The sequence below is a fragment of the Pleurodeles waltl genome, chromosome 3_1 (genome assembly GCF_031143425.1).
Source record: "Pleurodeles waltl isolate 20211129_DDA chromosome 3_1, aPleWal1.hap1.20221129, whole genome shotgun sequence".
Taxonomy (NCBI): Eukaryota; Metazoa; Chordata; class Amphibia; order Caudata; family Salamandridae; genus Pleurodeles; species Pleurodeles waltl.
Window position 1 is genome coordinate 1,466,607,998 of NC_090440.1, and position 27,946 is coordinate 1,466,635,943.

Genomic DNA, 27,946 nt, shown 5'->3' on the forward strand with positions numbered 1-27,946 from the left:
CTCTTAGGGATACAAGTGCTGGGGTCCTACATCTACTCATTTTACTGGTCCATCTTTAAATATCAGACTTGTGCAACTCAGCTGCTGAGTTTCTGGCACCACAAAAATCATTTAACTGAAAAAACTCACCTACCAAGCAATGGCTTCACCACAGGGAAGTCTTTGGACCAGGTCAAGATCCTTTATTATTTCTGTATTCAAGTCAGCTGTGACATTTTACAACACAGTTTATTGCAGTCCAAGAAGCAACTTGGGGACTCATCTGCTATAGAACCCACCATTGCATCCCAAAATGTATCTAGGCTTTGGGGGAGCTTTTGTCTCAATCAGCTGGGCGCTTCCAGGAGCCATGGGCAGGCTGGGAACCAGGGGTAGGCTGTGAAGCGGGTGCAAGTATGCTATTGTGCACATTTTGTACTACTTAAACATAGTTGAAAAAGCAAAACAAATCTGGATTTGATTGTCCATAGCAACAATTCAGCATCCACCAGTCTCTCTAGTATAACGATGTAGGTGGGGAAAAGAACAAGATAAGGAAATCCTCAGAAAAGCAGGACCAAGAGAAGTGAAGTAGGATCCTAAGAGCCATGAGCCAAAAGCAGCAGCAGAAACCAAACTGATGACAACTCTTTATGGGACCATGGAAGCAGCATATTCTCCTGTGGATAGCTAGCATCCCCTTGTGAGAATTACTGTTCTGGTGGGTTTTGTAAAAGTTACTGTGGGAAGATGTTGTGGCTATATTGACTAACTGAGGGTATATAAACTATGCTCCATCATTATGCCTTGTTTCTCAGCAATGTCAGACCATGGTAGTAGCAGAAGAACTAACAAGCAGGAAACTGCAGCTCCATACAAGGGACCATTACCAAAGCTTGAGTGTATGATCGAGGGTGAAGTTTCATAACCTTGACAGCCACTGGTACAGCTGTGCAGCCTTAGGCATGGCATAGTGGCATACTTATCCTTCCTGATTTTGTGACATACATGCTAGACACTAGTGCCCATGTCACAATTTTACATGTGGTAATTCATGGAATTATGAGTGGATATTCAGTTCAATAAACAAGGCAACATTGGCGATTATGATGGCCACTGCCTCCTGCTCCTTCTGGGACAAAGGGTATAGGAGGGTAAAGCACCTTGCAGTGGTACCAAATTAATAAAAAGAGGCAGCATTGAATCTTCAATTGTAGGGAATTTTGTGGCCCCAGAGCATTTGAGTCCAGCCAATTGTCCCTTATGCAGATTGTCTGGTCAGCTGGACCATATGTAAACCATTGTACCATCAGGTCAGCTACTTCAGCACGTTCATTCCAACTCTTCAGAAGGACCTACTATAATTTTCACATTGTATTATTAACTTCCAAGATCCTCTAATTTGTTTCCTCCCCCTTTACCGCTTTTCCATTGCATTGCAGCACCTTTACATGGGCTCCTTTACAGTTGGATGCTCATTTACCAGGCACACCTTTACATTGTCAAACATTACACTCCTGATACCATAAAAACGTAAGGGTAGAACAAGGGTGCACTTAATGGCCAGGGAGAATGTTAGAGGAACCTACAATGCAAAGGTATTGACAGGTCTAGTGACGAGGTAGACTATATGTTGAGGTTAGTTATATTAGGAACAGGCAGTCTAGTGGTAATTGAGATGTGTGTGGCAGTGGAGTTGCAGGTGATGTAGTAATTGGAGAGAAGGTGTTACAGATTCACTTGTGAAATACTCGTCAGAGCTGATCCATATACGTGCTTTTGATCCCATCCCAGACACTTGGATCCTATTTTGCATCCCAGAATGCTTGGAAAGATATCAACAATTGGTCAGCACAATTGTTGACTCTGAGAAAAAGGACACAGTCAAAACTTATTGATAATCGGTTTTCAATTTGCATTTATCTTCCTCTAGACCATATTAGCATATTGTCCTCACATTGTTATTTAAATACATCTTCCTTAATCCTCGATTCAAACCATCTAAAGTCTAAGGCCTTGGGAATTAAAAAATCAGAATGGATGTTGTTATACAATGAGCATTATGCTCTGTAACTTGAAAAAGGACATAATCAAAGAAAGATATAATCTAGAAGAAACTAAACAGTGTAGAGTTGCCTGCCTTTAGTGTGCAGCAAAAAGCTCTTGTTAAAAATTCTCATGATTGTCTGATTCTTTTATTTCTTGTATTTACATTGCACTAGGTCAGTGGGGCCTATAATTGCAACGGTACATTTGAATGGATGCTAATAACAAAAGAATTTTGTAGTTGTCTTGAGAGTGAAGCATGTGTTCTAGCATGACAGTATACTGTGTCTGGTTGAGAGAGGTGGCAAGGAGGGATAGAAAATAAGACGAAAATGGGCACTTCAGGGAGGATGAAAAGGATGCTGGAAACTTTTTTAAAAAACTGTTTCGTAATTTCCTCCGATTAATGCTTGTCTTACTGATGATTCGTTTAAAAGGTAGTAAAATAAAGTAAACTCTTAATTCTTTAGTGCTGTAACAAGAATACAGTTCCGCCTTCCAGATGGTTCTTCCTTCACCAACCAGTTCCCATCCGAAAGCCCTCTACAAGAAGCATGGCAGTTCGCTGCACAGGTATGTTTTGATTTTAATCAGATCGTTTAATTCATGAGATGGTGTTTTTTTTGTTTTGTTCTTTCAAGTTTAATTTACTTGTGAATGAGGTGATTGCACTATGATAATAAATACTTTGTCCATTGTTCAAGTTATATCATTGTTTTGCCTTTGTTTTTAGCATTCATGCCAGTCTTAAAAATTCCATCTAGAGATTTTTGAAACAATATGTTGTAGTGTTTTATGCAGATTCTCAAAATCTGTTTCTTTAAAAAGATGTCTGCAAAGATAAACCAAGAGGCGGAGCTGAATAGTAGGTATACTTCTCCTGCCCACAATACAAAACATGTCACATTCATCTACTTTCCTTTTTCTACTTGCAAGAGAGAATTGCGAGTGATTACCGTCCTCCCCAGTAAATCTATCAATGCTTGCCACTTATACAGGCGGTCCACCTTAATCTTTCAAAGATTTGTCCGTGACTCTTACAGTTTTATTGTCAACTTACTTTGTAGTGATATCCATTGCTGTGAGATGATTGATCATTCTTTGACAATGTCACATCTACGATTTCCTCCATCGTCACCTTGCCTCCTCATTAAACCCTTCTTAGCAGAACATATCAACAAGACTTCGCCCGTCACAGATAGACCTGTTTGCCAACCCCAAAAATGTAAAATGCCCAAACATCTCCAGAACCTCTATATGTCTCCATATTCTCCCAATCTATAGGTAATGCTCTATGGATGAATTGGTCTGGGGTATTTGCTTACTCTTTTCTTCCTCTTCCACTTCTACAGTATGTGGTAACGATAATGCAGCAAATATCCCTCACTGTCTTCCTTATTGCTCAAAATTGGGCCAGGCAGCCTTGGTACTCGACTCTCGTCAAGATGTTCATCAGCCCCCACGTGAAGCTCCAGAATGGGCCTGGCCCTTTCACACAGTATGACGGCTGGGACAGGCACCGGAACAGCTCAACCCAGCAGTCCGGCACCTGAAGACTCAGAGTTTTGCCGCCATCAGCTCCATCACCGGCAGGAGTGCATGACTTTCCTGCAGTAAGCTCACAGACCTATTATGCATGCCTGTTATGCGGCAGAGTGTAAAAGATTTGTCCACTGTTTTATACTCCAGCAACTGGACCCGCTAAAGCCCACTGTTGAGGACAAAATGTGTAACCTTTTGCATCTGCAAAGGGTGGGTCTGCCATACAGAGCTATATGGCTGCACCTAGCCACTGTTACGACCTTCATGCAAAACGGGGACCATTCTTTCTTATTTAGGATGCTTGCCCCAAAGAATTCTTGGAGGACCTCAGTACAATCATACCTTTCTGGGTGCCCCTGCATGAAACCTTGATGTAGTCCTTAACAGACTCATGGATCCCCTATTTGAGCCTGTCCACTCTTGTCCTTTGCAGTTCTTCTTGTGGAAGGTGGCTTGCTTTGTAGCCATAACTTCCCTAAGACGCATCAGCGAGTTGCAGGCACTTAACCTGTCCGAGCCTTTCAAACAGGTCCACAGGAACAGAGTGGTTCTCAGAACTGATCTTAAGTTCCTCCCCAAGGTGTTATCCCCTTCCTCAGTCAGATTATAGAGCTTCAAGTCTTCTTACCACAGTCAGACTCTGTAGCAGGGAGAGCCCTTCATAACCTGGACGTTAACCATGCTCTCATGTACTCTACAGCCAGCATTAAGTCTTTCTGCATGTCTGATCAGTTCTTTGTAGCCTTTGTCAAACCTCACAAGGGCAAGCCCATTTCAAAGGCTGGTGTGGATGGGTAGATACACAAGTGTATCTTAATGTGCTACCACGAAGTGAAGACTCCCTTTCAAGCCCCCCCCTTCTTCCCACCCCCAGGGCACACTTCTGCAGTACACTAGGTGCAACCATGAGCTTTTTGGGTAATGTCCCGCTAGCTGACATGTAAAGTGGCCACTTTGTCAACCCCACTCACCTTTGTAAAGCACTATTGTGTGGCCATCGTAGCCCACCTGCAGGCTAATGTTTGGCCGGCCAGTATTGATAACTTTTTTTCAGACATCTTCACCACCTGCACGCTAACCACCATTTATAGAGGGTACTGCTTTGCCCCACATGCTGCAAATAGAAAATGTTACTGTGTAAGCATCTGTTTGTAGTGTGTAGTGCTTTTTGCTCACATGCACCCACTCTCCTCCACAAAGACTGTGTTTACCTGTTTAGTACTCAAAATGCACATGGTGCACCATGCTTTGCTTACTTGTCACTCCGTACATATTCTTATTTGCTGAGTGAAAAAAACACAATCTAGCATGAATTGTGTGTCCAGGTGCATTTTCCACTAAAGGATGAGTCACAGAGCATCTTGTGACTTGAAAGACTTTTTAAAGATAAACTACCTGCAAATGTCAGAGTCCAATACTAGAAGGCAGGAGTGTACATAGCTCATGAACCTACAGCACCACACGCTATAAACAGATGCTTATAGGAGAAGAAACATTTTTCTTTTTGAGTACTACATAAACGATTCATTATCACTGTTTTAAGCAGAACCAGCGGCTCAGGCCCAGTTTGCTCCATTTTGGAATGTTTGAGTCAACTTGGTATTTTAATTCTTTCATGTTTAACCCAATTATTCCTAAAATGTATTGTGTTTTTATTGTCACATATTTCTTGGTAGCGCTAAGCCCATATTGTTAATCAATTTACAACTGCTAATAAAATGTGGGCTTGCAGAATTAGCTTGGTCATAAGAGTTAACTAATCTGAAAAATGTGAAAATAGGTAATTTATAGCGTTATCCATCTTAAGGCTCCCATCTGGGGCACAGCAGGTCTGCTGAATGAGAGTAATCCTTTCAGCTGGACCATATGGTAGCAGAAAGGTATACTGGTACTGTTCCAGGTCCTAACAGCAGGATGGGTAAAACCTTTCTGTGAGCTGCAAGAACACTACCACTTGTAGAGCAGCGCCCTTCTGCAATACCACCATTTGCAGAGTTGTGTAACACCTGGTCTCCATCGAAAGCAAAATGAAATACAAGTATTGTATGTGTATCTGCAGTCATGGAGGGGTGGGGGGCCATACAGAAAGTCAGTTGCAGGACTCTACGGATAGTTGATAACCCCCTATATCTGACAGAGACATCTCTGGCACTGCATGCTCGCTTGCATCCATATATGTCCCGGGCCGACGGACAAGACATGGACCACTCTCCCAGCAACACAGAACAAGCACCTTCAAAAGTCCCAATTGAAATTCAGTAACTGCAAAATACTACACAGATGGCAGTGAACCTTCACAAGCTGTTCTACACTCAATTGGCACCAACTGATGCCTGCTGGAGATTTCACAAACCAGGAGTCGTAATATTTACATACTGTGCTGATGCAAACTCATCCAGGATTTCCTATATTCTTATTCTTATCTGTCATTGGGACTATGGATGGTGGAACTATTTCATAGCCTGACTACTTTGCCAATACTTGAACATGATATTGTTTTGGTTTCTATTGTTCTGCAGACTGGTTTGGTTCTGTTTGTATGTTGGCAAGTATTTCTATACCAACCATCCCGACAGGCTGCTTTCTGATATTTCAATATAATACATGAGTTGCTGTTGTAAATGCTAAATATGGCGATATTGCATGATATGTTCTGATTCACTGTACGTAATGCCTTGATTATTTTTATCCATTTATATTTATATATATATATATATATATATATATATATATATATATATATATGTTCGATGGCATGTGTAGCTGCAGATACACATGCTGTGCACAGTCCGCCATCTGGTGTTGGGCTCGGAGTGTTACAAGTTCTTTTTCTTCGAAGAAGTCTTTTCGAGTCACAAGACCGAGGGACTCCTCCCATTTCGACTCCACTGCGCATGGGCGTCGACTCCATCCCAGATTGTTTTTTTTCCGCCATCGGGTTCGAACGTGTTCTATTTCGCTCCGTGTTTCGGGTCGGAAAGTTGGTTAGAATCTCGGAAAAAAACGTCGGTATTGTTTGCATTCGGTATCGGGTTAGTTAGAACAAATCGACACCGAATTTGGAAGAGCTCCGGTGGCCCTTTGGGTTTTTTTCGATCCCCCGTCAGGGCCTGGTCGGCCCGGCCACACGTGACTTCAAGGCTGATGGAACGGACCCCATTCCGCTTCTGCCCAAAATGCCATAACAAGTATCCGTATACGGATCAGCATCTGGTCTGTAACTTGTGCTTGTCTCCCGAGCACAAGGAAGATACTTGTGAAGCCTGTCGAGCGTTTCGGTCGAGAAAGACATTAAGAGACCGAAGAGCCAGAAGATTGCAAATGGCGTAGACGCCGACAGGACAAGGGCGTTTCGAGGAGGAAAAAGAAGCATTCTCCATCCATGAGTCGGACTCGGAAGAGCTCGAGGCCGAAGAAACGCCAAAAACCGTGAGTAAGACGTCAAAACATAAGACTCACGAGAAGTCAACAAAAGCCCAGGGGACGCCACCGCCAACAGGCCATGGCTTAACCCGAAAAATAGGTGACTGATCATCGGCACCGAAAAAGGGCACGCTTGTGGCAAAGTCATCCGACTCAGGTCGAGATACCGCCACACAGCAACCTCGGACCCGAGACAGCGGCTCCGAAAAAATTTGGCACCGAGACAGCGGCACCGAAGAAGTTCGGCACCGAGACACCACGCCGAAAATAAAAAAGGTTTCTTCGGAGCCTAAAAAGACATCCGAAAAAGTTTTGGTTCCGAAACATCCAGCCTCGGAGCCGAAAACAGGTTCCTACACAGAGGAACAAGGATTAACCTCCCAAATGCAAAAGCATAGATTCGGAGAGGAACTTGAAGCTGTAGAGCCAGACTATACACAAAGAAGGCTCCACATTCATGAGGACACAGGGAAGATAACCACTCTTCCCCCAATTAAAATAAAAAGAAAACTTGCCTTTCAACAAAAGGACAAGCAGCCACAGGCAAAAGTGGCAAGGAAAACCACTCCACCACCGTCTCCACCACCATCAATACACGCATCACCAGTAACAACTCCACCACTGATGCACTCCCCAGCTCATACTACAATGAGTCAGGATGATCCCGATGCATGGGACCTTTACGACGCCCCAGTATCAGACAACAGCCCAGACTCGTACCCTGCAAGACCGTCGCCACCCGAGGACAGTACATCTTACACACAGGTGGTCGCAAGAGCTGCTGCTTTTCACAACGTCAACTTGCATTCCGAACCAATTGAGGATGATTTTTTGTTTAACACCCTATCATCCACCCATAGCCAGTACCAAAGCCTACCTATGCTCCCAGGAATGCTAAAACATTCAAAACAAATCTTTCAAGATCCTGTTAAAGGCAGAGCCATAACTCCAAGGGTGGAGAAAAAATACAAGCCACCGCCAACAGATCCCGTTTATGTTACAACGCAATTGACACCAGACTCAGTAGTTGTCGGGGCAGCTCGTAAGAGAGCGAACTCTCATACCTCAGGGGACGCACCACCTCCAGACAAAGAGAGTCGCAAATTTGATGCAGCGGGCAAAAGGGTGGCAGCACAAGCAGCAAACCAATGGCGCATTGCCAATTCACAAGCACTTTTGGCAAGATATGATAGAGCTCATTGGGATGAGATGCAGCATTTCATAGAACACTTACCCAAAGAGTTCCAGAAAAGGGCGCAACAGGTGGTGGAAGAAGGACAAAGTATCTCAAATAATCAGATACGGTCTTCAATGGATGCAGCAGATACGGCTGCAAGGACAGTAAACACTGCAATAACAATAAGAAGGCACGCATGGCTGCGTACTTCGGGGTTCAAGCCGGAAATTCAACAAGCCGTGCTAAATATGCCCTTTAATGAACAGCAGTTGGTTGGGCCGGAAGTCGACACTGCTATTGAAAAACTCAAGAAAGACACTGATACGGCCAAAGCCATGGGCGCACTCTACTCCCCGCAGAGCAGAGGCACTTTTTGCAAAACACCTTTTAGGGGAGGGTTTTGAGGTCAACCAACAGAAACCACAACATCACAAGCAAGGCCCACTTACCAGAGCCAATATCAGCGGGGAGGTTTTCGGGGGCAATATAGAGGAGGCCAATTCCAGAAGAATAGGGGAAAGTTCCAAAGCCCCAAAACTCCTCAAAATAAACAGTGACTTACAAGTCACACAGCCCCATCATATAACACCTGTGGGGGGGAGACTAAGCCAATTTTACAAACATTGGGAGGAAATAACAACAGCCACTTGGGTCTTAGCAATTATCCAGCATGGTTATTGCATAGAATTTCTCAAAATCCCTCCAAACATCCCACCGAAAACACACAGTATGTCAAAACAACATATAGACCCTCTAGGACTAGAAGTGCAAGCATTGTTACAAAAAGAAGCAATAGAATTAGTACCAAATCAACAAATAAACACAGGAGTTTACTCACTGTACTTTCTAATACCCAAAAAGGACGGCAGTCTGAGACCAAACAACAAGACTACATGACAACACTAGACCTAAAGGATGCGTATTTCCATATACCAATACATCCTTCACACAGAAAATACCTAAGGTTCGTATTCCAAGGAATACATTACCAATTCAAAGTGTTGCCATTCGGAATAACAACTGCGCCAAGAATTTTTACAAAATGCCTGGCAGTAGTGGCTGCTCATATCAGAAGACAGCAAATACATGTGTTCCCGTACCTAGACGATTGGTTAATAAAATCAACACGCAGGAACGATGCTCACAACACACAAAGTATGTCATAGAAACCCTTCACAAACTAGGTTTCTCACTCAACTACAACAAGTCACACCTTCTGCCGTTTCAAATACAACAATACTTAGGAGCGACAATCAACACAACAAAAGGGATTGCCACTCCAAGTCCACAAAGGGTACAGGCATTTCACAATGTAATACAGGCCATGCACCCAAAACAAAGGATACAAGTCAAAATAGTGATGAAACTACTAGGCATGATGTCCTCATGCATAGCCATTGTCCCAAACGCTAGATTGCAATTGCGGCCCTTACAACAGTGCCTAGCATCACAGTGGTCACAGGCACAGGGTCAACTTCAAGATCTAGTGTTGATAGACCGCCAAACATACACCTCGCTTCAATGGTGGAACACTACAAATTTAAACAAAGGGCGGCCTTTCCAAGACCCAGTGCCTCAATACGTAATAACAACGGATGCCTCCATGATAGGGTGGGGAGCACACCTCAACCAACACAGCATCCAAGGACAATGGGACACTCAACAGAGACAGTTTCACATAAATCACTTAGAATTACTGGCAGTATTTCTAGCGTTGAAAGCTTTTCAACCTATAATAATCCACAAACACATTCTTGTCAAAACAGACAACATGACAACGATGTATTATCTGAACAAACAGGGAGGAACACACTGAACAAAGTTGTGTCTCCTGGCACAGAAAATTTGGCATTGGGCGATTCACAACCACATTCGCCTAATAGCGCAGTTCATTCCAGGAATTCAGAACCAGTTAGCAGACAATCTCTCTCGGGATCACCAACAGATTCACGAATGGGAGATTCAACCCCAAATACTAAACACTGAACACCACAAATAGATCTATTTGCAACAAAAGAAAACGCAAAATGCCCAATCTTCGCATCCAGGTACCCACAGGATCAGTCTCAGGGCAATGCGTTATGGATGAGTTGGTCAGGGATATTTGCATACGCTTTTCCCCCTCTCCCACTCCTTCCATATCTAGTAAACAAAGTGAGTCAAAACAAACTCAAACTCATACTAATAGCACCAACTTGGGCAAGACAACCTTGGTACACAACACTACTAGACCTTTCAGTAGTGCCTCATGTCAAACTACCGAACAGACCAGATCTGTTAACTCAACACAAACAACAGATCAGACGCCCAAATACAGCATCGCTGAATCTAGCAATTTGGCTCCTGAAGTCTTAGAATTCGGACATCTAGACCTTACACAGGAATGTATGGAGGTCATAAAACAAGCTAGAAAACCAACCACAAGACATTGCTATGCAAATAAGTCGAAAAGATTTGTTTATTACTGCCATAATACACAAATTCAACCCTTACACGCATCTGCTAAAGAAATAGTCAGCTACCTACTGCACTTACAAAAGTCAAAGCTAGCTTTCTCATCCATTAAAATACATCTCACAGCAATTTCAGCTTATCTGCAAATTACGCATTCAACTTCACTATTTAGGATACCAGTCATAAAGGCTTTTATGGAGGTACTGAAAAGAATTATCCCACCAAGAACACCACCAGTTCCTTCGTGGAACCTCAACATTGTCTTAACACGGCTCATGGGTCCACCGTTTGAACCCAAGCACTCATGTGAGATACAATATTTAACATGGAAAGTAGTATTTCTAATTGCCATCACATCTCTAAGAAGAGTAAGTGAAATACAGGCATTTACCATACCAGAACCCTTTATTCAGATACACAAGAATAAAGTAGTCTTACGAACAAATCCAAAGTTCTTACCAAAAGTCATATCACTGTTTCACTTAAATCAAATAGTAGAACTACCAGTGTTCTTTCCTGAACCAGATTCTGTAGCTGAAAGAGCACTACGTACATTAGACATCAAAAGAGCATTAATGTACTACATTGACAGAACAAAACATATTCGAAAAACAAAACAACTATTTGTTGCTTTCCAAAAACCTCATGCAGGGAATCCAATATCCAAACAAGGCATTGCCAGATGGATAGTTAAATGCATTCAAACCTGTTATCTAAAAGCAAAAAGAGAACTGCCTATCACACCAAAGGCACACTCAACTAGGAAGAAAGGTGCTACCATGGCCTTTCTAGGAAATATTCCAATGAATGAAATATGTAAGGCTGCCACATGGTCTACGCCTCATACGTTCACCAAGCATTACTGTGTGGATGTGTTAACAACACAACAAGCCACAGTAGGACAAGCAGTGCTCCGAACTTTTTCAAACAACTCCTACAGGCTGAGCCACCGCTTTTGGGGAGATAACTGCTTACTAGTCTATGCAAAGCATGTGTATCTGCAGTTACACATGCCATCGAATGGAAAATGTCACTTACCCAGTGTACATCTGTTCGTGGCATGATACGCTGCAGATTCACATGCGCCCACCCGCCTCTTCGGGAGCCTGTAGCCGTTTGAAGTTGATCTTGAACATTTATAAATTTGTAAATATATCGCTTTAAACCACATTATGTACATAAATTTTTACTCCATTGCATGGGCACTATTACTATAATACACAACTCCTACCTCACCCTCTGCGGGGAAAACAATCTAAGATGGAGTCGACGCCCATGCGCAGTGGAGCCGAAAGGGGAGGAGTCCCTCGATCTCGTGACTCGAAAAGACTTCTTCGAAGAAAAACAACTTGTAACACTCCGAGCCCAACACTAGATGGCGGGATGTGCAAAGCATGTGAATCTGCAGCGTATCATGCCACGAACAGATGTACACTGGGTAAGTGACATTTTCATATATATATATATAATGTTCGGTGGCATGTGTAGCTGCAGATACACATGCTGTGCATTATCCTGCCGTCTAGTGTTGGGCTCGGAGTGTTACAAGTTGTTTTTCTTCGAAGAAGTCTTTTCGAGTCACAAGACCGAGTGACTCCTCCCTTTCGGCTCCATTGCGCATGGGCGTCAACTCCTTCCTAGATTGTTTTCTTTCCGCCATCTGGTTCGGACGTGTTCCTCTTCGCTCCGTATTTCGAATCGGGAAAGTTAGCTAAATTATCGAAAATTAGACCGTATTGTTATCATTCGGTACCGGGTTAGTGTTAGTGTATCGGCACCAACATCAAGAGCGCTCCGGCGGCCCTTCGGGGCTTCCGTTCTTCACCGAGGCCTGGTCGGCCCGACCACACCCGTTGTCGAAGACTAATGGACCGGACCCCCTTCCGCTTCTGTCCTAAGTGTCATTCGAAGTATCCTTGTACAGACCAGCACCTGGTCTGTAATCTGTGTTTATCACCTGAACACAGGGAGGATACTTGTGAGGCTTGTCGAGCGTTTCGATCGAAACATACCCTAAGAGATCGACGAGCAAGAAGACTGCAAATGGCGTCGACACCGAAAGAGCAACTCTACGTCGGAGAGGAGGAAAGCATTTCCATCCAGGGGACAGACTCAGACGATTCCGAAAGTGACTGAACCTCGACGGTGCAGCGAACAGAGAGTAAACCTGCCCGTCCAAAACTCACACAAAGATATTTAAGGCCATGGGGACGCCACCGCAAACAGGCCATGGCTTAACCCACCGAAAAGAAGGTGACCAAACATCGACACTGAAAAAGGCCAGTGAATTGCCGAAGACTTCCGACTCCCGTCAAGATTCCGGCACCGAACGATCTCGACACCGAGAGTTCGACTCACCCAAAGTGAGGAAAATATATTCGGAACCGAAAAAGACTACATCTGAAACCTCGGTACCGAAAAAAGCGGCTTCGGAGCCGAAAAGAAGCTCTTATACAGAAGAGCCAGGACTTTCCAGCCAAATGAAGGAAAGATATAGATTTGAGCAGGAATTAAGTATGGAAGAACTGGACCATACACAAATGAGGTTACATATCCAGAAAGAGACTGGAAAAATTCAAACTCTACCTCCAATAAAATCTAAAAGGAAACTTGCATTTCAGGAGACACAAATGCAGCCTAAGGCAAAGGTGGTTAGAGACAAATCCCCACCACCAAGGGTATCACCACAACCGTCCCCACTGCACTCACCACAACTGTCACCAGTGGGAACACCTCCAATGCAGTCACCCACACATACAGGGATGACACAGGATGATGCTGATGCATGGGACTTATATGATGCACCAGTATCTGATAACAGTCCGGATTGTTATCCAACAAAGCCGTCACCTCCAGAAGACAGTACTGCATATACGCAGGTACTATCCAGGGCAGCTACGTTCCACAACTTAGCAATGCACTCAGAGCCAGTGGAGGATGATTTCCTGTTTAACACCTTGGCATCCACCCACGCGTCCTATCAGAGTCTGCCAATGCTCCCGGGCATGCTCAAACACGCGAAACAGGTCTTCCAGGTGCCAGTTGAGGGAAGGGCTATCACGCCTAGGGTTGAGAAGTAGTACAAACCTCCCCCAACAGATCCTGTGTTCATAACACAACAACTTACACCGGACTCAGTGGTTGTAGGAGTGGCAAGAAAGAGAGCAAACTCTCAATCGTCAGGAGACGCTCCACCGCCTGACAAAGAAAGCAGAAAGTTTGACGCAGCGGGCAAAAGAGTGGCAGCACAAGCAGCCAATCCATGGCGGATTGATAATTCGCAAGCCCTACTTGCTCGCCACGACAGGGCACACTGGGATGAGATGCAACACATCATACAGCACTTGCCCAAGGAACACCAGAAGCGTGCTCAACAGGTTGTGGAAGAAGGACAGGCCATATCTAACAACCAGATAAGGTCCGCACTAGTCTCAGCAGACACAGCAGCACGAACGGTCAACACAGCGGTAACCATTCGCAGGCATGCATGGTTAAGAAGTTCTGGATTCAAGCCAGAGATCCAACAAGCAGTGTTGAACATGCCATTTAATCAGGAACAGTTGTTTGGGCTGGAAGTTGACACAGCAATTGAGAAGTTAAAAAAAGACACGGACACGGCCAAAGCCATGGGCGCGCTCTAGTCCCCACAAGTCAGAGGCACCTTTAGGAAACCACAATTCAGAGGAGGTTTTCGACAACAAACATCAGAGCCTTCCACCTCTCAAACCAGACCCGCCTATCAGGCACAATATCAAAGGGGAGGGTTTCGTGGTTCCTATAGAGGACAATTCCCAAGAGGAAGGGGGAAGTTCCAAGCCACCAAACCAAGCCAGACCAAACTGACTTCAAAGTCACAAAACCCCAACACTTGTCACCAGTGGGGGGGAGGCTAACCGCATATTATCAAAACTGAACACACATTACCACAGACGCATGGGTCCTATCAATTATACAACATGGTTATTGCATAGAATTCACAAAATCCCCGCCAGATGTGCCACCAAGAACACACAATCTGTCCAAACAACACTTAGACCTATTACAAATAGAGGTCCAAGCACTACTACAAAAACAAGCAATAGAGCTAGTACCCAATCATCAGAAAGGAACAGGCGTCTACTCACTATATTTCCTAATTCCAAAAGAGGACAAAACGTTAATACCTATCTTAGAACTCAGAACACTGAATCTCTTCATCAAATCAGACCACTTCCACATGTAACACTTCAAGACGTGGTTCCCTTACTAAAAAAGGAGGAATGCATGTCAACATTGGATCTCAAGGATGCGTATTTCCACATACCCATCCATCCTTCTCACAGAAAATACTTAAGGTTTGTAATGCATGGCGTACACTATCAATTCAAAGTGCTACCGTTCGGGATAACAACGGCCCCAAGGGTAGTCACAAAATGCCTAGCAGTAGTAGCCGCTCACATAAGGAGACAGCACATGCACGTATTCCCATATTTAGACGACTGGCTAATAAAAAACTAGCACTCAACAACAGTGTCTTCTTCACACGCAATACGTCATAGAAACTCTACACAAACTAGGGTTCTCTATAAATTACCAGAAATCACATCTGCAACCATCCCAAATACAACAATACTTGGGAGCAACACACAAAGAGCAATTGCCACTCCAAGTCCACAAAGGGTCCAAGCGTTCCAAAATGTAACATCAAGCATACAGTCAAACCAACACTACACAGTAAGGTTTGTAATGAAACTTCTAGGCATGATGTCTTCATGCATAGCCATTGTTCCAAATGCAAGATTACGCATGAGGCCCTTACAACAGTGCCTAGCAAAACAATGGACACAAGCACAGGGTCAACTTCAAGATCTAGTGTTGTTAGACCGCCAAACACACTTCTCGCTTCAATGGTGGAACCCTATAAATTTAAACAAAGGGTGGCCATTCCAAGACCCAGTGCCTCAAGCTGTTATCACAACAGATGTTTCCATGATGGGGTGGGGAGCACACCTCAACAAGCACAGCATACAGGGTCAGTGGGACAATCAGCAAAAACAACTTCACATAAATCATTTGGAACTGCTAGCGGTGTTTCTAGCATTAAAAGCATTTCAACCACTGGTAGCCCACAAACACATCCTTGTCAAAACCAACAACATGACAACAATGTATTATCTCAACAAACAAGGGGGGACGCACTCGTCACAACTGTCTCTCTTAGCACAAAAGATTTGGCATTGGGCAATTCACAATCACATTCGCCTGATAGCACAATACATACCAGGCATTCAGAATCAGTTAGCCGACAATCTCAGTCGAGATCACCAGCAAACTCACGAATGGGAAATTCATCCCCAGATCCTACAGGATCCCTTCCTCCGCTGGGGAACACCAAACATAGACCTATTTGCAACAAAAGAAAACGCAAAATGCCAAAACTTCGCGTCCAGGTACCCACACCCTCAATCCAAGGGCAATGCACTATGGATCAGTTGGTCAGGGATATTTGCATACGCTTTTCCCCCTCTCCCACTCATTCCTTCTCTGGTCAACAAACTAAGTCAAAACAAACTCAAACTAATCCTCATAGCACCAACCTGGGCTCGCCAACCGTGGTACACAACACTGTTGGACTTATCAGTAGTACCCCACATCAAATCACCAAACATACCAGATCTGTTAACACAACACAACACAAACAACAGATCAGACACCCGAATCCAGCATCGCTCAATCTAGCAATCTGGCTCCTGACGTCTTAGAATTCGGACATTTAAATCTTACACAAGAGTGTATGGAGGTCATTAAACAAGCGAGAAAACCTACAACAAGACATTGTTACACAAACAAATGGAAAAGATTTGTTTGCTACTGCCACACTCAAAAGATTCAACCACTACATGCCTCCACAAAGGACATCGTAAGCTACTTATTACACTTACAAAAGTCTAATCTAGCATTCTCTTCCATTAAAATACATCTCACTGCAATATCTGCCTATCTGCAGATTACACATACAACATCGCTTTTTAGAATCCCAGTCATTAAAGCATTTATGGAGGGACTAAAAAGAATCATACCCCCAAGGACACCACCAGTACCTTCGTGGAACCTTAATATTGTATTAACACGACTCATGGGCCCACCATTCGAACCCATGTATTCTTGTGAAATGCAATATCTGACTTGGAAAGTAGCCTTTCTAATAGCTATCACATCACTTAGAAGAGTACGTGAGATACTAGCATTTACTATTCAAGAACCCTTTATACAAATACATAAACATAAAGTGGTTCTCTGAACAAATCCGAAGTTCTTACCAAAGGTCATATCACCATTCCACTTAAAACAAACTGTGGAACTCCCAGTCTTCTTTCCGCAACCAGACTCAGTAGCCGAAAGAGCCTTACATACATTAGACATAAAAAGAGCACTAATGTATTACATTGACAGAATAAAACAATTTTGTAAAACAAAACAATTGTTTGTAGCCTTCCAAAAACCTCATGCAGGTAATCCTATATCCAAACAAGTCATCGCCAGATGGATAGTTAAATGTATTCAAACTTGCTATATTAAAGCAAAAAGAGAATTGCCTATTACGCCAAGAGCACATTCCACTCGGAAAAAAGGTACCACAATGGCTTTTCTTGGGAATATACCTATGACAGAAATTTGTAAGGCGGCCACCTGGTCTACGCCTCATACATTCACTAAGCATTACTGTGTAGATGTGTTAGCAACACAACAAGCCACAGTAGGACATGCTGTATTAAGAACATTATTTCAGACAACTCCAACTCCTACAGGCTAAACCACTGCTTTTTGGGGAGATTACTGCTTGTTAGTCAATGCACAGCATGTGTATCTGCAGCTGCACATGCCACCGAACGGAAAATGTCACTTACCCAGTGTACATCTGTTTGTGGCATGAGACGCTGCAGATTCACATGCGCCCTCCCACCTCCCCGGTAGCCTGTAGCCGTTCTTAGTTGAATGAAAATTGTAAATTTGTAAATAAATATTCTTTTGATATACATTAAGTACATACATACCTACTCCATTGCATGGGCACCTCTAATATACTCACAACTCCTGCCTCACCCTCTGCGGGGAAAACAATCTAAGATGGAGTCGACGCCCATGCGCAATGGAGCCGAAAGGGAGGAGTCCCTCGGTCTCGTGACTCGAAAATACTTCTTCGAAGAAAAACAACTTGTAACACTCTGAGCCCAACACTAGATGGCAGGATAATGCACAGCATGTGAATCTGCAGCGTCTCATGCCATGAACAGATGTACACTGGGTAAGTGACATTTTCCATATGTATGATAATAGATATAGATAATAGATTTCGAACACGTCATAAGGCAAATTATAGCCATACTAAACCTTTTTTTAGGATGCTCTGGACTGCTGCCTTAATGCTAAGTTTTGATTCTGAGAAGGCCTTTGGTTATGGAGAATGGATCGGCCTGCATGAGATTACAATAAGGATGAACATGTGAGAATTGTTTTGTCCAAATCGTATATAATACTACAAGGGTTCTAAATTCTGCTTTAACGCTAATGGATTTCTTTCACAGTTAGTGTCCTTTGACAAACATAAACAACAGAATTGTCCTACGCAATTGCCATATGTTCTACACAAAGCAATAGAGCGAGTTGTTGCAGATTCAGTTGAATATAAAGCATTGCTTGTGCAAGTGACCTGTTGCTATCTATTTCCAAACTGAAAACATCCACACCAATACTTTTCAAGTTGCTGAAAGATGTATTTTAGGTTGCATCATCAATTGGCCCAAGTCCAGCTTAATGCCTATCCCAAAAACGATTGTGTGTTTTGAGATTTTTGCTGGGAACCTAGATATGGAGGCTTTCTTTCCATGCCTTTACAATACTGAAATCCAGATTCCAACGGACAACATAACATCAATGCATTACATACCGGGCAATTAAAGATAAAGCATCCTGTCAAAGGAAGCTCAACAGGTGATATACAATAGCCTCAACCTGCCAGAGGAACAGTGGCCCGAACGCCACAATGACCAGACAAATCCCCTCTGTTGAACCCTATGCTAGGATGGAAATTCCTTGGAAACCAAATGTATAAACTTTTTTGCAAAAAAAACTGGATAAACTTGCAGGTTGTGAGAACATGAAATGCCAGTGCATTAATAGCAGATGACTCAGTTCATTAAGTTTTCCATGAACTGTTACACCATCTTTGCATTTGATATTCATCTGTTTCCCCTGGTCATTACTGAACCAAAGAGAAAGCCATTCAAGCTAGTTATGCCCCGCATGGCTGAGGAAGTTTCGATACAACAAACTTTTTTTGGTTATAACATAAGGCCGGCTAATCGCGCTCTCAAGCTGGACCCAGCTATGGATGTCTGTATTTGGTGAGGTGCCAGGAGAATGGAGTAGTAAAACATATTAAGTATGTTACAGTGATGTTACTGAATTGTTGTTGCTATTATAATAAAAATGAATGGGGAGCCTGTCTTATAAAAGTGCCTGCCATAATTGCGAAGCACAGTAAAAGCATGGCATGACCAACACGGTATGGAGTGCCTCTTCGTTCATAAGAAAAACAAATTAGGAATGGATTAAAATATAAATACATTGAGGCAGATGTGAAATAAAATACATCATAAAGGATACAATTTCCCCTATTATACAGGCCCCACATACTCTCCAGAAAGCCTAGTAAAGTATGAAAAGAGGTGGCTTGGCAGCAGGAATACAGTTTGCAACCCTGAGGTGTCAAGGGATGTTCCCTCATGAATGAAAGTAATTGAAAGTTCTCAGTAACATTTTTGAGAAAAAGATGTATACATTTGAAATGTAAAAATGTAAAGGAAACACATTTTACTATTTAATATTACATCCCATAATAAATACAACATTTCTGACATCTGTTCACCTGGTTTTTGGTCATACAACCATTTTGTGATAAGCCAGTGTAACTAAATTTGCCCTAGCCTGGGCTGGAAAGATTGTTGTGGCTGCACCATGGCAATATGTTATTCTGCAAGACTAAGGGTTTAAGCTCTGCACATGATGCAGCAAGAAGATGTCTCGCTAGGAGCCTGTGATGACTGATGGCATCTGAGGTTGGGATATGATGCTGTGCCCTTTGACTCTTGAGCATTGGGGCACTCAAAGGCCATCCAGGAGAGGGAAGGGAGGCCAAGTTAATTTATGGCAAGGAGACTTCAAAGCAGACTCTGTCATAAAAGTAAGGCACCTTCCTAGGAATGTCCTTCTAAGAGATGTTGCCACAGAAATTACCCTAGAAAGGAAAAGTGCTTTCTTGAGGAAGTGGTCCTGTATCTGGGACCATTCAGCCTGCCATTGTTGTACCTATATGCCACTTCTCTTGTAGGGGATTTCCATGTATAGTCATAAGCATTGAATAGTGCCCCACGTGAAGGGACCTGGAGCACTTCTTAAACATATATCTTCTTTAGTGGATATGTTCGCCTTTCTTCAGGAAGGTCTGCAAAGACTTGAAGAAGAGACAAATAAGGCAGCCCATATACATAGGCTACCCTGGCCGAAGTCTCATGAAGTAAAAAAAGGGCCAGTACCTTATAATGTGAGATTAATTTGTAATCCGAATAAATCTCCCTCACATACCCTTTTTTATGATAAAGTTGAAGGAGAGTAGGACAGAGTAACCTCATAAACTGCCATTAAATGGCTAAAATAGAGACAGTGCCTTTAAGAATCCAGAGACCACCATGCTCAGCTGGTGACAGTTTTTTCCAGCGCCTGCTGACATCATCCTGGAGCATTGAGCTCGATATTTTTTAGGTTTTTTTCTCCACAAAACCAACATAGATTTTGTTGTCAACTGTTTCACTCAACGACTTTCATCTCTCCCTAGCCTTTCCTTCATTTTTCTGACAGAAAAGCGAAGTATTTAGTCAAACAAAATGCCATCTGTGTTTGACAAGTGCCCTGCCTGTGGGAGAAAAAAGGCCTAAACAGAGCCCCATGAAGTCCTGTATAATTTGCCTTCCCTCAAGTCATGTTCCTGAGTCTTAACGTCACTGCAAGACCTTTTCCAGGGGCACCCTGAGAGACACGGAGAAAATCTGCCTTCACGGCACCGAAGAGCAGCAAAGACAGATGGCTTGATCTGAAGGTGGGACCTCAGGGCAAGGAGAGGGTCAGTCCTCTACCAGTTCCCTGCCAGCTGTCTCTGACTTCCAAGAAGAAAACAACAGCACAGAAACGACATTGGTCCTGGTCAACGTAGAGAGAATCAACGTTGAGGGGAGGTACGGTGCTTATTTGTTCGCCATCGACAGCAGGATCGACATGGTGGAAGGTCCAAAGAACAACGTCGACACCAGGTTGAGTCTGTCGAGGTCTCATATGATGTTGATACACAGACCTCGTTCAACGTCCAGAAATCCATCAACGCCGTGGCATTGTCAACACTCGCTGTCCAGGTCCCCATCGACTTCGAAGTGCCGTCACAGGTCTCAGTCGAGGGCATTGTCGATGCTGAGATGCCGACAATGGTCCCTGTCGAGGAGTAGATAGACATTGAGGCATCAAGGGAGATCTACATCAATAAGTCTTTCACTGTCTACAACATTACAGGAGGCAAGGGAAAGGAGGAGGCTAATTTATTCCTCTCCAGATTCGAAGTATTCCAGAACATACCCCTCCGTCTTCAAGGGTAAAGCCTTGTCCTCCTTCAGCCTCATCTCTTCCACCTCCTTCTTCACCTCCACCTTTACCATCTCCTCCTCAGCCAACGCCTACTGTACCTCCTTCACTAGCACCAATCCCACGACCAAGTGACATTCACAGATCACAGTCCCGGTCGCGCCATCATTCACACAGGCACCGTTGCAGTTCAAGGCGCTCATCATCTACATGCCATAGTCACCATTCTCAACGCTCTGTCACAATCCCGCCATAATACCCCTGGTACATCCTCCGCTTCAACTGGAAAATATTATCTGACACTGTCTGATTCTGCACCTACTTGAGTATCACGGGTGGGCGATATCACAACGTTTCAGGAGGTGTTGGTGAGGGGAGCTGCAAAGCTAATTATCCCCATGTCAACTCCGACCCCTTCAACCTCAGTGATCTTTGAAACACTGCAGCACAGGACAGTATCACAACCATTACTTTCACTAGTGCAAAGTCTCCTTGAGTCAGCCATGGATCTTTTCCTGACTCCAGGCACAGTTAAACCAGCCCCATGCAGGCTCCGAAAGAAATATCACCCTCCGGAACAAGATCCTGCTTTCCTCCGGACAGATCCTACACCAGATTCGGTGATTATAGTAGCATCAAAGAAACAACATGCCACTACTCCTACCTCTACAGTGCCTCCCGATAAGGAGAGTCTGAATTTAGACTCCGTTGGTCGTGAAGTATGCAGTAAGGCAGCGACTGCCATGAAGCCAGCCAGTGCCACTGCCATTCTTGACAGCTAATGATATATCAGTGTGGAAATCCATGCACCAGTTTGTTGAACATCTCAATAGAGATGAGAGGGAAGATTTCATGGAAATCCTAAATGAAGGATTAATGGTATCCATCCAAGTTAATAGTGCTGCAGCAGACTCTTCCATATTAGCAGCACGCGAGTTCTGCCACAATGTTGTTCTTCTAAGACACCTTGGTTCCGCCTTAGAACCTTCAAGCCAGAAGCTCACAGAGAATAAAAGATCGTCCATTCTCTGGTACCACTGTCTTTGGAAGACGCATCATAGACTAAATGGCAAGGATGAAAGCAGACATGAGCACTCTGAAATCAGTCACTTTAGAGAGACCCACAGAACAAAGAAAATCTTTCCGACCCTATCACCACCGCTTTTGTTCTCAGAGGGTTCAAACCCCTCATTGGTAACAAGGTCACCAGCAAAGCAGTTAACAACAACCACATCAACAACCCTATCATACCAAAGAAGGCAGCTTAGAGGAAGATCTACCCAGCAGGGTACTCAAGGAGGCAAGTAACCATGCGGGTCAAAGCCCTGAATCATTACTTCTCCCTCTTCCGTTACTCACTCCAGTAGGGGGAAGCATCCATCGTTACCTGGAAGAGTGTCAAAACATCACGCAAAACGCCTGGGTTCTGAATATTGTTAGCAATGGATACTGTCCTAACTTTACCAGTCCTCCATCGTCAATTACTCCAAAACAATGCAGATTCCAACTTTCTCAATTACAAATGGAAGTAGATGTCCTCTTACAGAAACAGAGGGTGGAGCCTGTTCCTCCTCACTAATGAGGAACTGGTATCTATTCCAGGTACTTCCTCATCAAAAACAAAGACTGGAATGAATTCAAACCCATTCTCATCCTCAAAATGGCCAGCAAGTGGCTTCAGCGGGAAAAGTTCTGAATGCTGGCATTATTTCAAATATACCTTCAGTTACACAAAGGGGTTTGGCTGTGCTCCATCGACCTTCAAGATGCATACTTTCATATACCAATAGCCAGAAAGCATCGAAAGTTCTTGAGGTTCTTAGTGGGGTACAACCATTATCAATGCCAAGTGATTCCATTTGGCCTGAACCGAGCACCGAGGATGTTCTCCAAATGCATGAAAGTAGTTGCTGCCCGTCTCTGAAGACACAAAGTATTCTTCTATCCATATCGAGATGGTTGTCTGATCAAGGCATCCACGTCTCAAGAGGCTCAGCTTCACTACAATTGGACTTGCGATATCCTACAACGGTTGGGCCTTCATGTCAACTATGTGAAGTCAACCTCTGTCCCATTGCAACTATTACACTATCCTGGGAGCCTCCGTCAGCACCTTCAAAGCAAGCATGTGTCCTTCGGAGTAGAGACACTTATCAATCCTTAGGAAATCTCAGGCTCTCATGAAAACCTCATCCAAGCATGAAAACAGTATCCTCCATCCTGGGTTCGATGGCCTTCTGCATATTTCTCACACCAAATGCCTGTTTCCACATGAGACCCCTACAGGAATGCTTGAAGACCAGTGGGACCAACTGACAGCAAATTGGGGTGACAGGATTCAGCCATCCCATCACACGAAGCTGTCCTTGAAATGGTGGTGTTCTCCAACGGAACTCCTGTGAGGAACACCATTCCATCAGGAGATTAATCCACAGACCATAGTCCCAGATGCCTCTTTACTGGGTTGGGGAGGCCACATGGACCACCTCCAAATACAGTGTCAGTGGCTGCAGAGAGAATCAACATATCTCATCCATCTCCTAGAGCAGCGTGCAGACATCTGGTGCTAAATGTGTTTCATCCATTGTTTAGCTTCAACTCCCTGCTTGTTCAGACGAACAATACAACAACCATGTGCTACCTCAACAAGCGGGCAGAGACAAGGTCCAGTCCCTTATTTCACGTAGCTCAAACAATATGGAAATGGCTTTTGGCCAGAGACCTATCCATCATTGTGTCTCACTTTCCAGGTTTACAAAAAAACTCAAGTCGACTCTCTCAGCAGACTTCCCCAAGAAAACCACTAGTGGGTCTTGAACAGCGATGTCGTTCAAGACATCTTTCAATGGTGGGGAACTCTTGCCACCAACTTGTTCGCCACTGCAAAAAAACAGCAAATGCCAAAGCTACGCATCGAGGTGCTTCCAACCAGGGACTCTGGGGAATGCCCTATGGATCAACTGGTCTGGCAGATTTTGCTAAAAAAAGGTTTGTGAGGGAGATTTATTCTGTTTACAAATTAATTCACGTTATAAGGTACTGGGCCTTTTTTTACTATGAGACTTCGGCTAGGGTAGCCTATGTAAATAGGCTGCATTATTTGTCTCTTTCGTAAGTGTCTTTGCAGGCCTTTCTGAATAAAAGCGAAAATCTCCCCTTAAGATGTATTTTAAAATAGTGCTCCAGGGTCCCTGCACGTGGGCAGGAGTAGTCCGTGCATATGACTTATCATGGAAATTCCCCTACAAGAGAACTGGAGTTACAGGTAAGAAACTGTTTCTTCCTCTACATTGGGGAGACCCCCACCGCCTAAGTAGATGAGAATGGAGTTTGCCTGTCCTTTAACCTATCCCATGCAGTTCGAGGCCTTCCGGTGAAGCTAGAACTTTTCAGGACAGCACAACAGGGGGCAGAGGGGAGTTTGTTACTATGGGCTTGGCTACTCTGACAGTTCTGACCTCAATGCCTCACAACCTCACAACGCCAACCTTTCCTCAGGATTTGGTGCTGGCACCTGTGGCAATATTCAATCCAACTGGTTTGGGACTCTGTTTTTGCTGGTTTATTGTCTCTGCACACTTTACCACTGCTAATCAGTGCTAAAGTGCAAGTGCTCCCCATATAAATTGTTCTGTGGATTGGTTTATCCATAATTGGCATATTTGATTTACTAATAAATCCCTAGTAACATGCCCTAGAGGTGCCCAGGGCCTGTGAATCAAATGCTACTAGTGGGCCTGCAGCACTGGTTGTGCCACCCACATTAGTAGCCCTGCAAACATGACTCAGACCTGCCATTGCAGTGTCTGTGTGTGCAGTTTTAAACTGTCAATTCGACTTGGCAAGTGTACCCACTTGCCAGGCCTCAACCTTCCCTTTTACTACATGTAAGGCACCCCTAAGTTAGGCCCTAGGTAGACCCAGGGGCAGGGTGCAGTGTATGTTTAAGGTAGGACATATACTAGTGCGTTTTATATGTCCTAGTAGTGAAATACTGCCAAATTAGGTTTTCACTGTGCAAGGCCTATCTCTCTCATAGGTTAACATGGTTGCTGCCTTTAAATACCCTTAAAGCATAGATTCTCTTTGAGAGCAGATATAAATGTGGAGTTCAGGGCCTCTGAGCTCACAATTTAAAAATACTAAAATATTTTAGTGAAGTTGGTTTTTAGATTGTTAGTTTGAAAATGCCACTTTTAGAAAGTAGGCATTTTCTTGCTTAATCCATTCTGTGACTCTGCCTGTTTGTGGATTCCCTGTCTGGGTCAGTTTGACAGTTGGGCTGTTCACACCTCTCCTCTAGAGAGTGACACAAAGGGGGCTGGGGTGTAGCCTGCATTTCTCCAGTATTGGATCTTTCATAGATTCACATGCTTGAATCATCCCCGTCGTCGAGGTGGGAGCCTCACGGTAACCGTAAATACACATAGCAGTACACTTTATACACTAGGCCCCAAGGGCCCCTTAGGTTCTTTTATAGTCTATCCATGTCGTTTTGCAAAAAGAACCAAAGTTGAACCTTAGCCAATCGGGCGTCCACACCCTCTAGAACACTCCCAACAGAGGCTCTTTCCCTCAGATTTTCTACTGCACGTCGTGTGAAGGGATTCTCCCTGAGTTCTGCTCAGTATACCTTTCTTTCAGGAATTTTTCTCTCAGAAAATTTCACTTTTACCATTCTAACATGTCTCAGCAGACTAAGAAAGGTCTGTTTAAAGATTGTGGCAGCTGTGGGAAGAAGAGACTTCACGTTGATGACCCCCACAGAAAGTGTATCTATTGCCTGCATCCTGACCACAAGGTGAGAGACTGTAAAATCTGTCGCACCTTTAGTCAGAAAACCCGAAAAGGACCGTGAGGGTAGGCTTCTGTTGTGGCTCCAGAGACAGAAGGCCATGGAAAATCCATCCTCAGATGAGAGTGAAACATCATCTCGCTCCCTCAAACGTCCTGGAGAGAAGGGAAGACTATTTGTGGAACCCCTAAAGAAGTTGATTAAGAAGACAAAACATAAATCTATGGAGAAACGGGGGCGCCAAGAGCCTGCTACTGCCGGATCAGAGACCCAGGCAAAACTCCTAAAAAAGGTTCATTTAGAGCCTACGATGCCTGTGGGGAAAAAAGGCACCCACAAAAAGTGCCTCTCTGTCTCTGTCGCTGACGAGAGATCCGGTAAGGCCTTCCTCTGATGTTCCCAAAAAACGTTCGTCGACGACCCCGTCGACAGTCACAGCAACGACGATGACGTCTCCAATGATAATAACATCATCACCGCTTTCATCGACAAAGATCATAACTGCTAAACGAAGACATCGACAGCGGAAGCAGCAATGGTCCACCTGTCGACGACCGCACTATCGTCGACGAAGCACCTGTCCGCGAGGATGAGGAATACGACGTCGACTAGCACACCTTCGTCGTCGACTAGAGACCTGTCGACGACACCACCGTCGATGACAGATCCGTCAACGGCACAACTGTTGTTTAAGAGAGAACCGTCGACTAGGGGACTGTGGACGACGAACACTGCAGTGTCAGTGGCAGAGATGGAAGTTTTGTCCACACAATCGTCGACCATCATGCCCCCCTCTGGAGATTTCGGAGCACAGCATGAGTCCACAAGATTCCTCCCGCTTTCTTTTATCACCATGGGATAAAGACCATCATCAATCCTTCAAAGACATACGTCTCCAAGCAAAGTCTTGCCATATCCCCCGCAGCATCTCCTGGATGACGATGAGGACAATTATTCCCAGGATGAGGGAATGTTCGGTGCAGCCAGTAGTCCATCTCAGCTGCATGTAAAATGCCAAGACTTGGATGAGGAGGAAGAAGGGCAGCAGCAGCTCTATTATTCCTCAACTATATATCAGGAGGGCTCTTCATACCCAACGGGGAAGCAGGAATCTCCTTTCCCTGTGCCCAGGTCTCTGGTGACAGATCTACAGAGTATGCTCAAAGACTACTATAGACGATTCCCACCTGCAACGCCGGTAACTCCATCTTGACCTTAGTCAACGGACACCTATGCAGACCCCTTTTACCAGCCTCCCAGGAACACCGCACAGAAGTGTCCCAATGGTTCCACCGCCACAAGATGACCACATCTCGACAGATGAAGAGAGGGAAGAAGGAGAGATTTCTGAGGCGGCCCCTAGTGAGTAGGATGACTACCTAATTCCCACGCTGTCACCACCGCCAGCAGGACCGGTTGATTCACCTCCTTAGGACATCGGGGGTTTCCACAACTTAATGGAAAGGGCAGCCAAGAGATTCAACTTGCCTATCATTTCCCAGGAAACAGATTGTTTCTTATATGATTTCAAGGAACCATCAAGGAAATCAGTAAGAGCGATCCCAATAGTGGACTTCCTATGGCAGGGGGGATTGAAGGCAATGAAGAACCCAGCCACAGTGCCTTCACAGATGCCAAAGCTGGAAAAGAAATACAAGGCCCCTGACAACACTGCAGCCTGTTTAATATCGCAACCAAAGCCGGATTCTGTAATATCCCAGACTGCACAACGTCTATCAAAGAAACCTTCGGCACCTATCGCAGCGCCTCCAGACGAGGATGGGAGGAGGTTGGATAACATTGGTTAAAAGTTCTCCTCAGTGGCGGCGATCACAGTAAAGGCGGCTAACACCCTGGCCATA

The 27,946-nt window shown here is 44.3% G+C and overlaps 1 protein-coding gene across 2 annotated transcripts in view; it reads left to right on the top strand.

The window, feature by feature from the left end:
• UBXN4 (UBX domain protein 4) overlaps nt 1-27,946 on the top strand; it is a 252,926-nt gene that overhangs the window by 165,838 nt on the left and 59,142 nt on the right. For both annotated transcript variants that reach the window (XM_069225071.1, XM_069225072.1), the window contains one exon: nt 2,496-2,598. In XM_069225071.1, the coding sequence (XP_069081172.1) occupies nt 2,496-2,598 (103 nt within the window). The remainder of the gene's footprint in view (nt 1-2,495; nt 2,599-27,946) is intronic.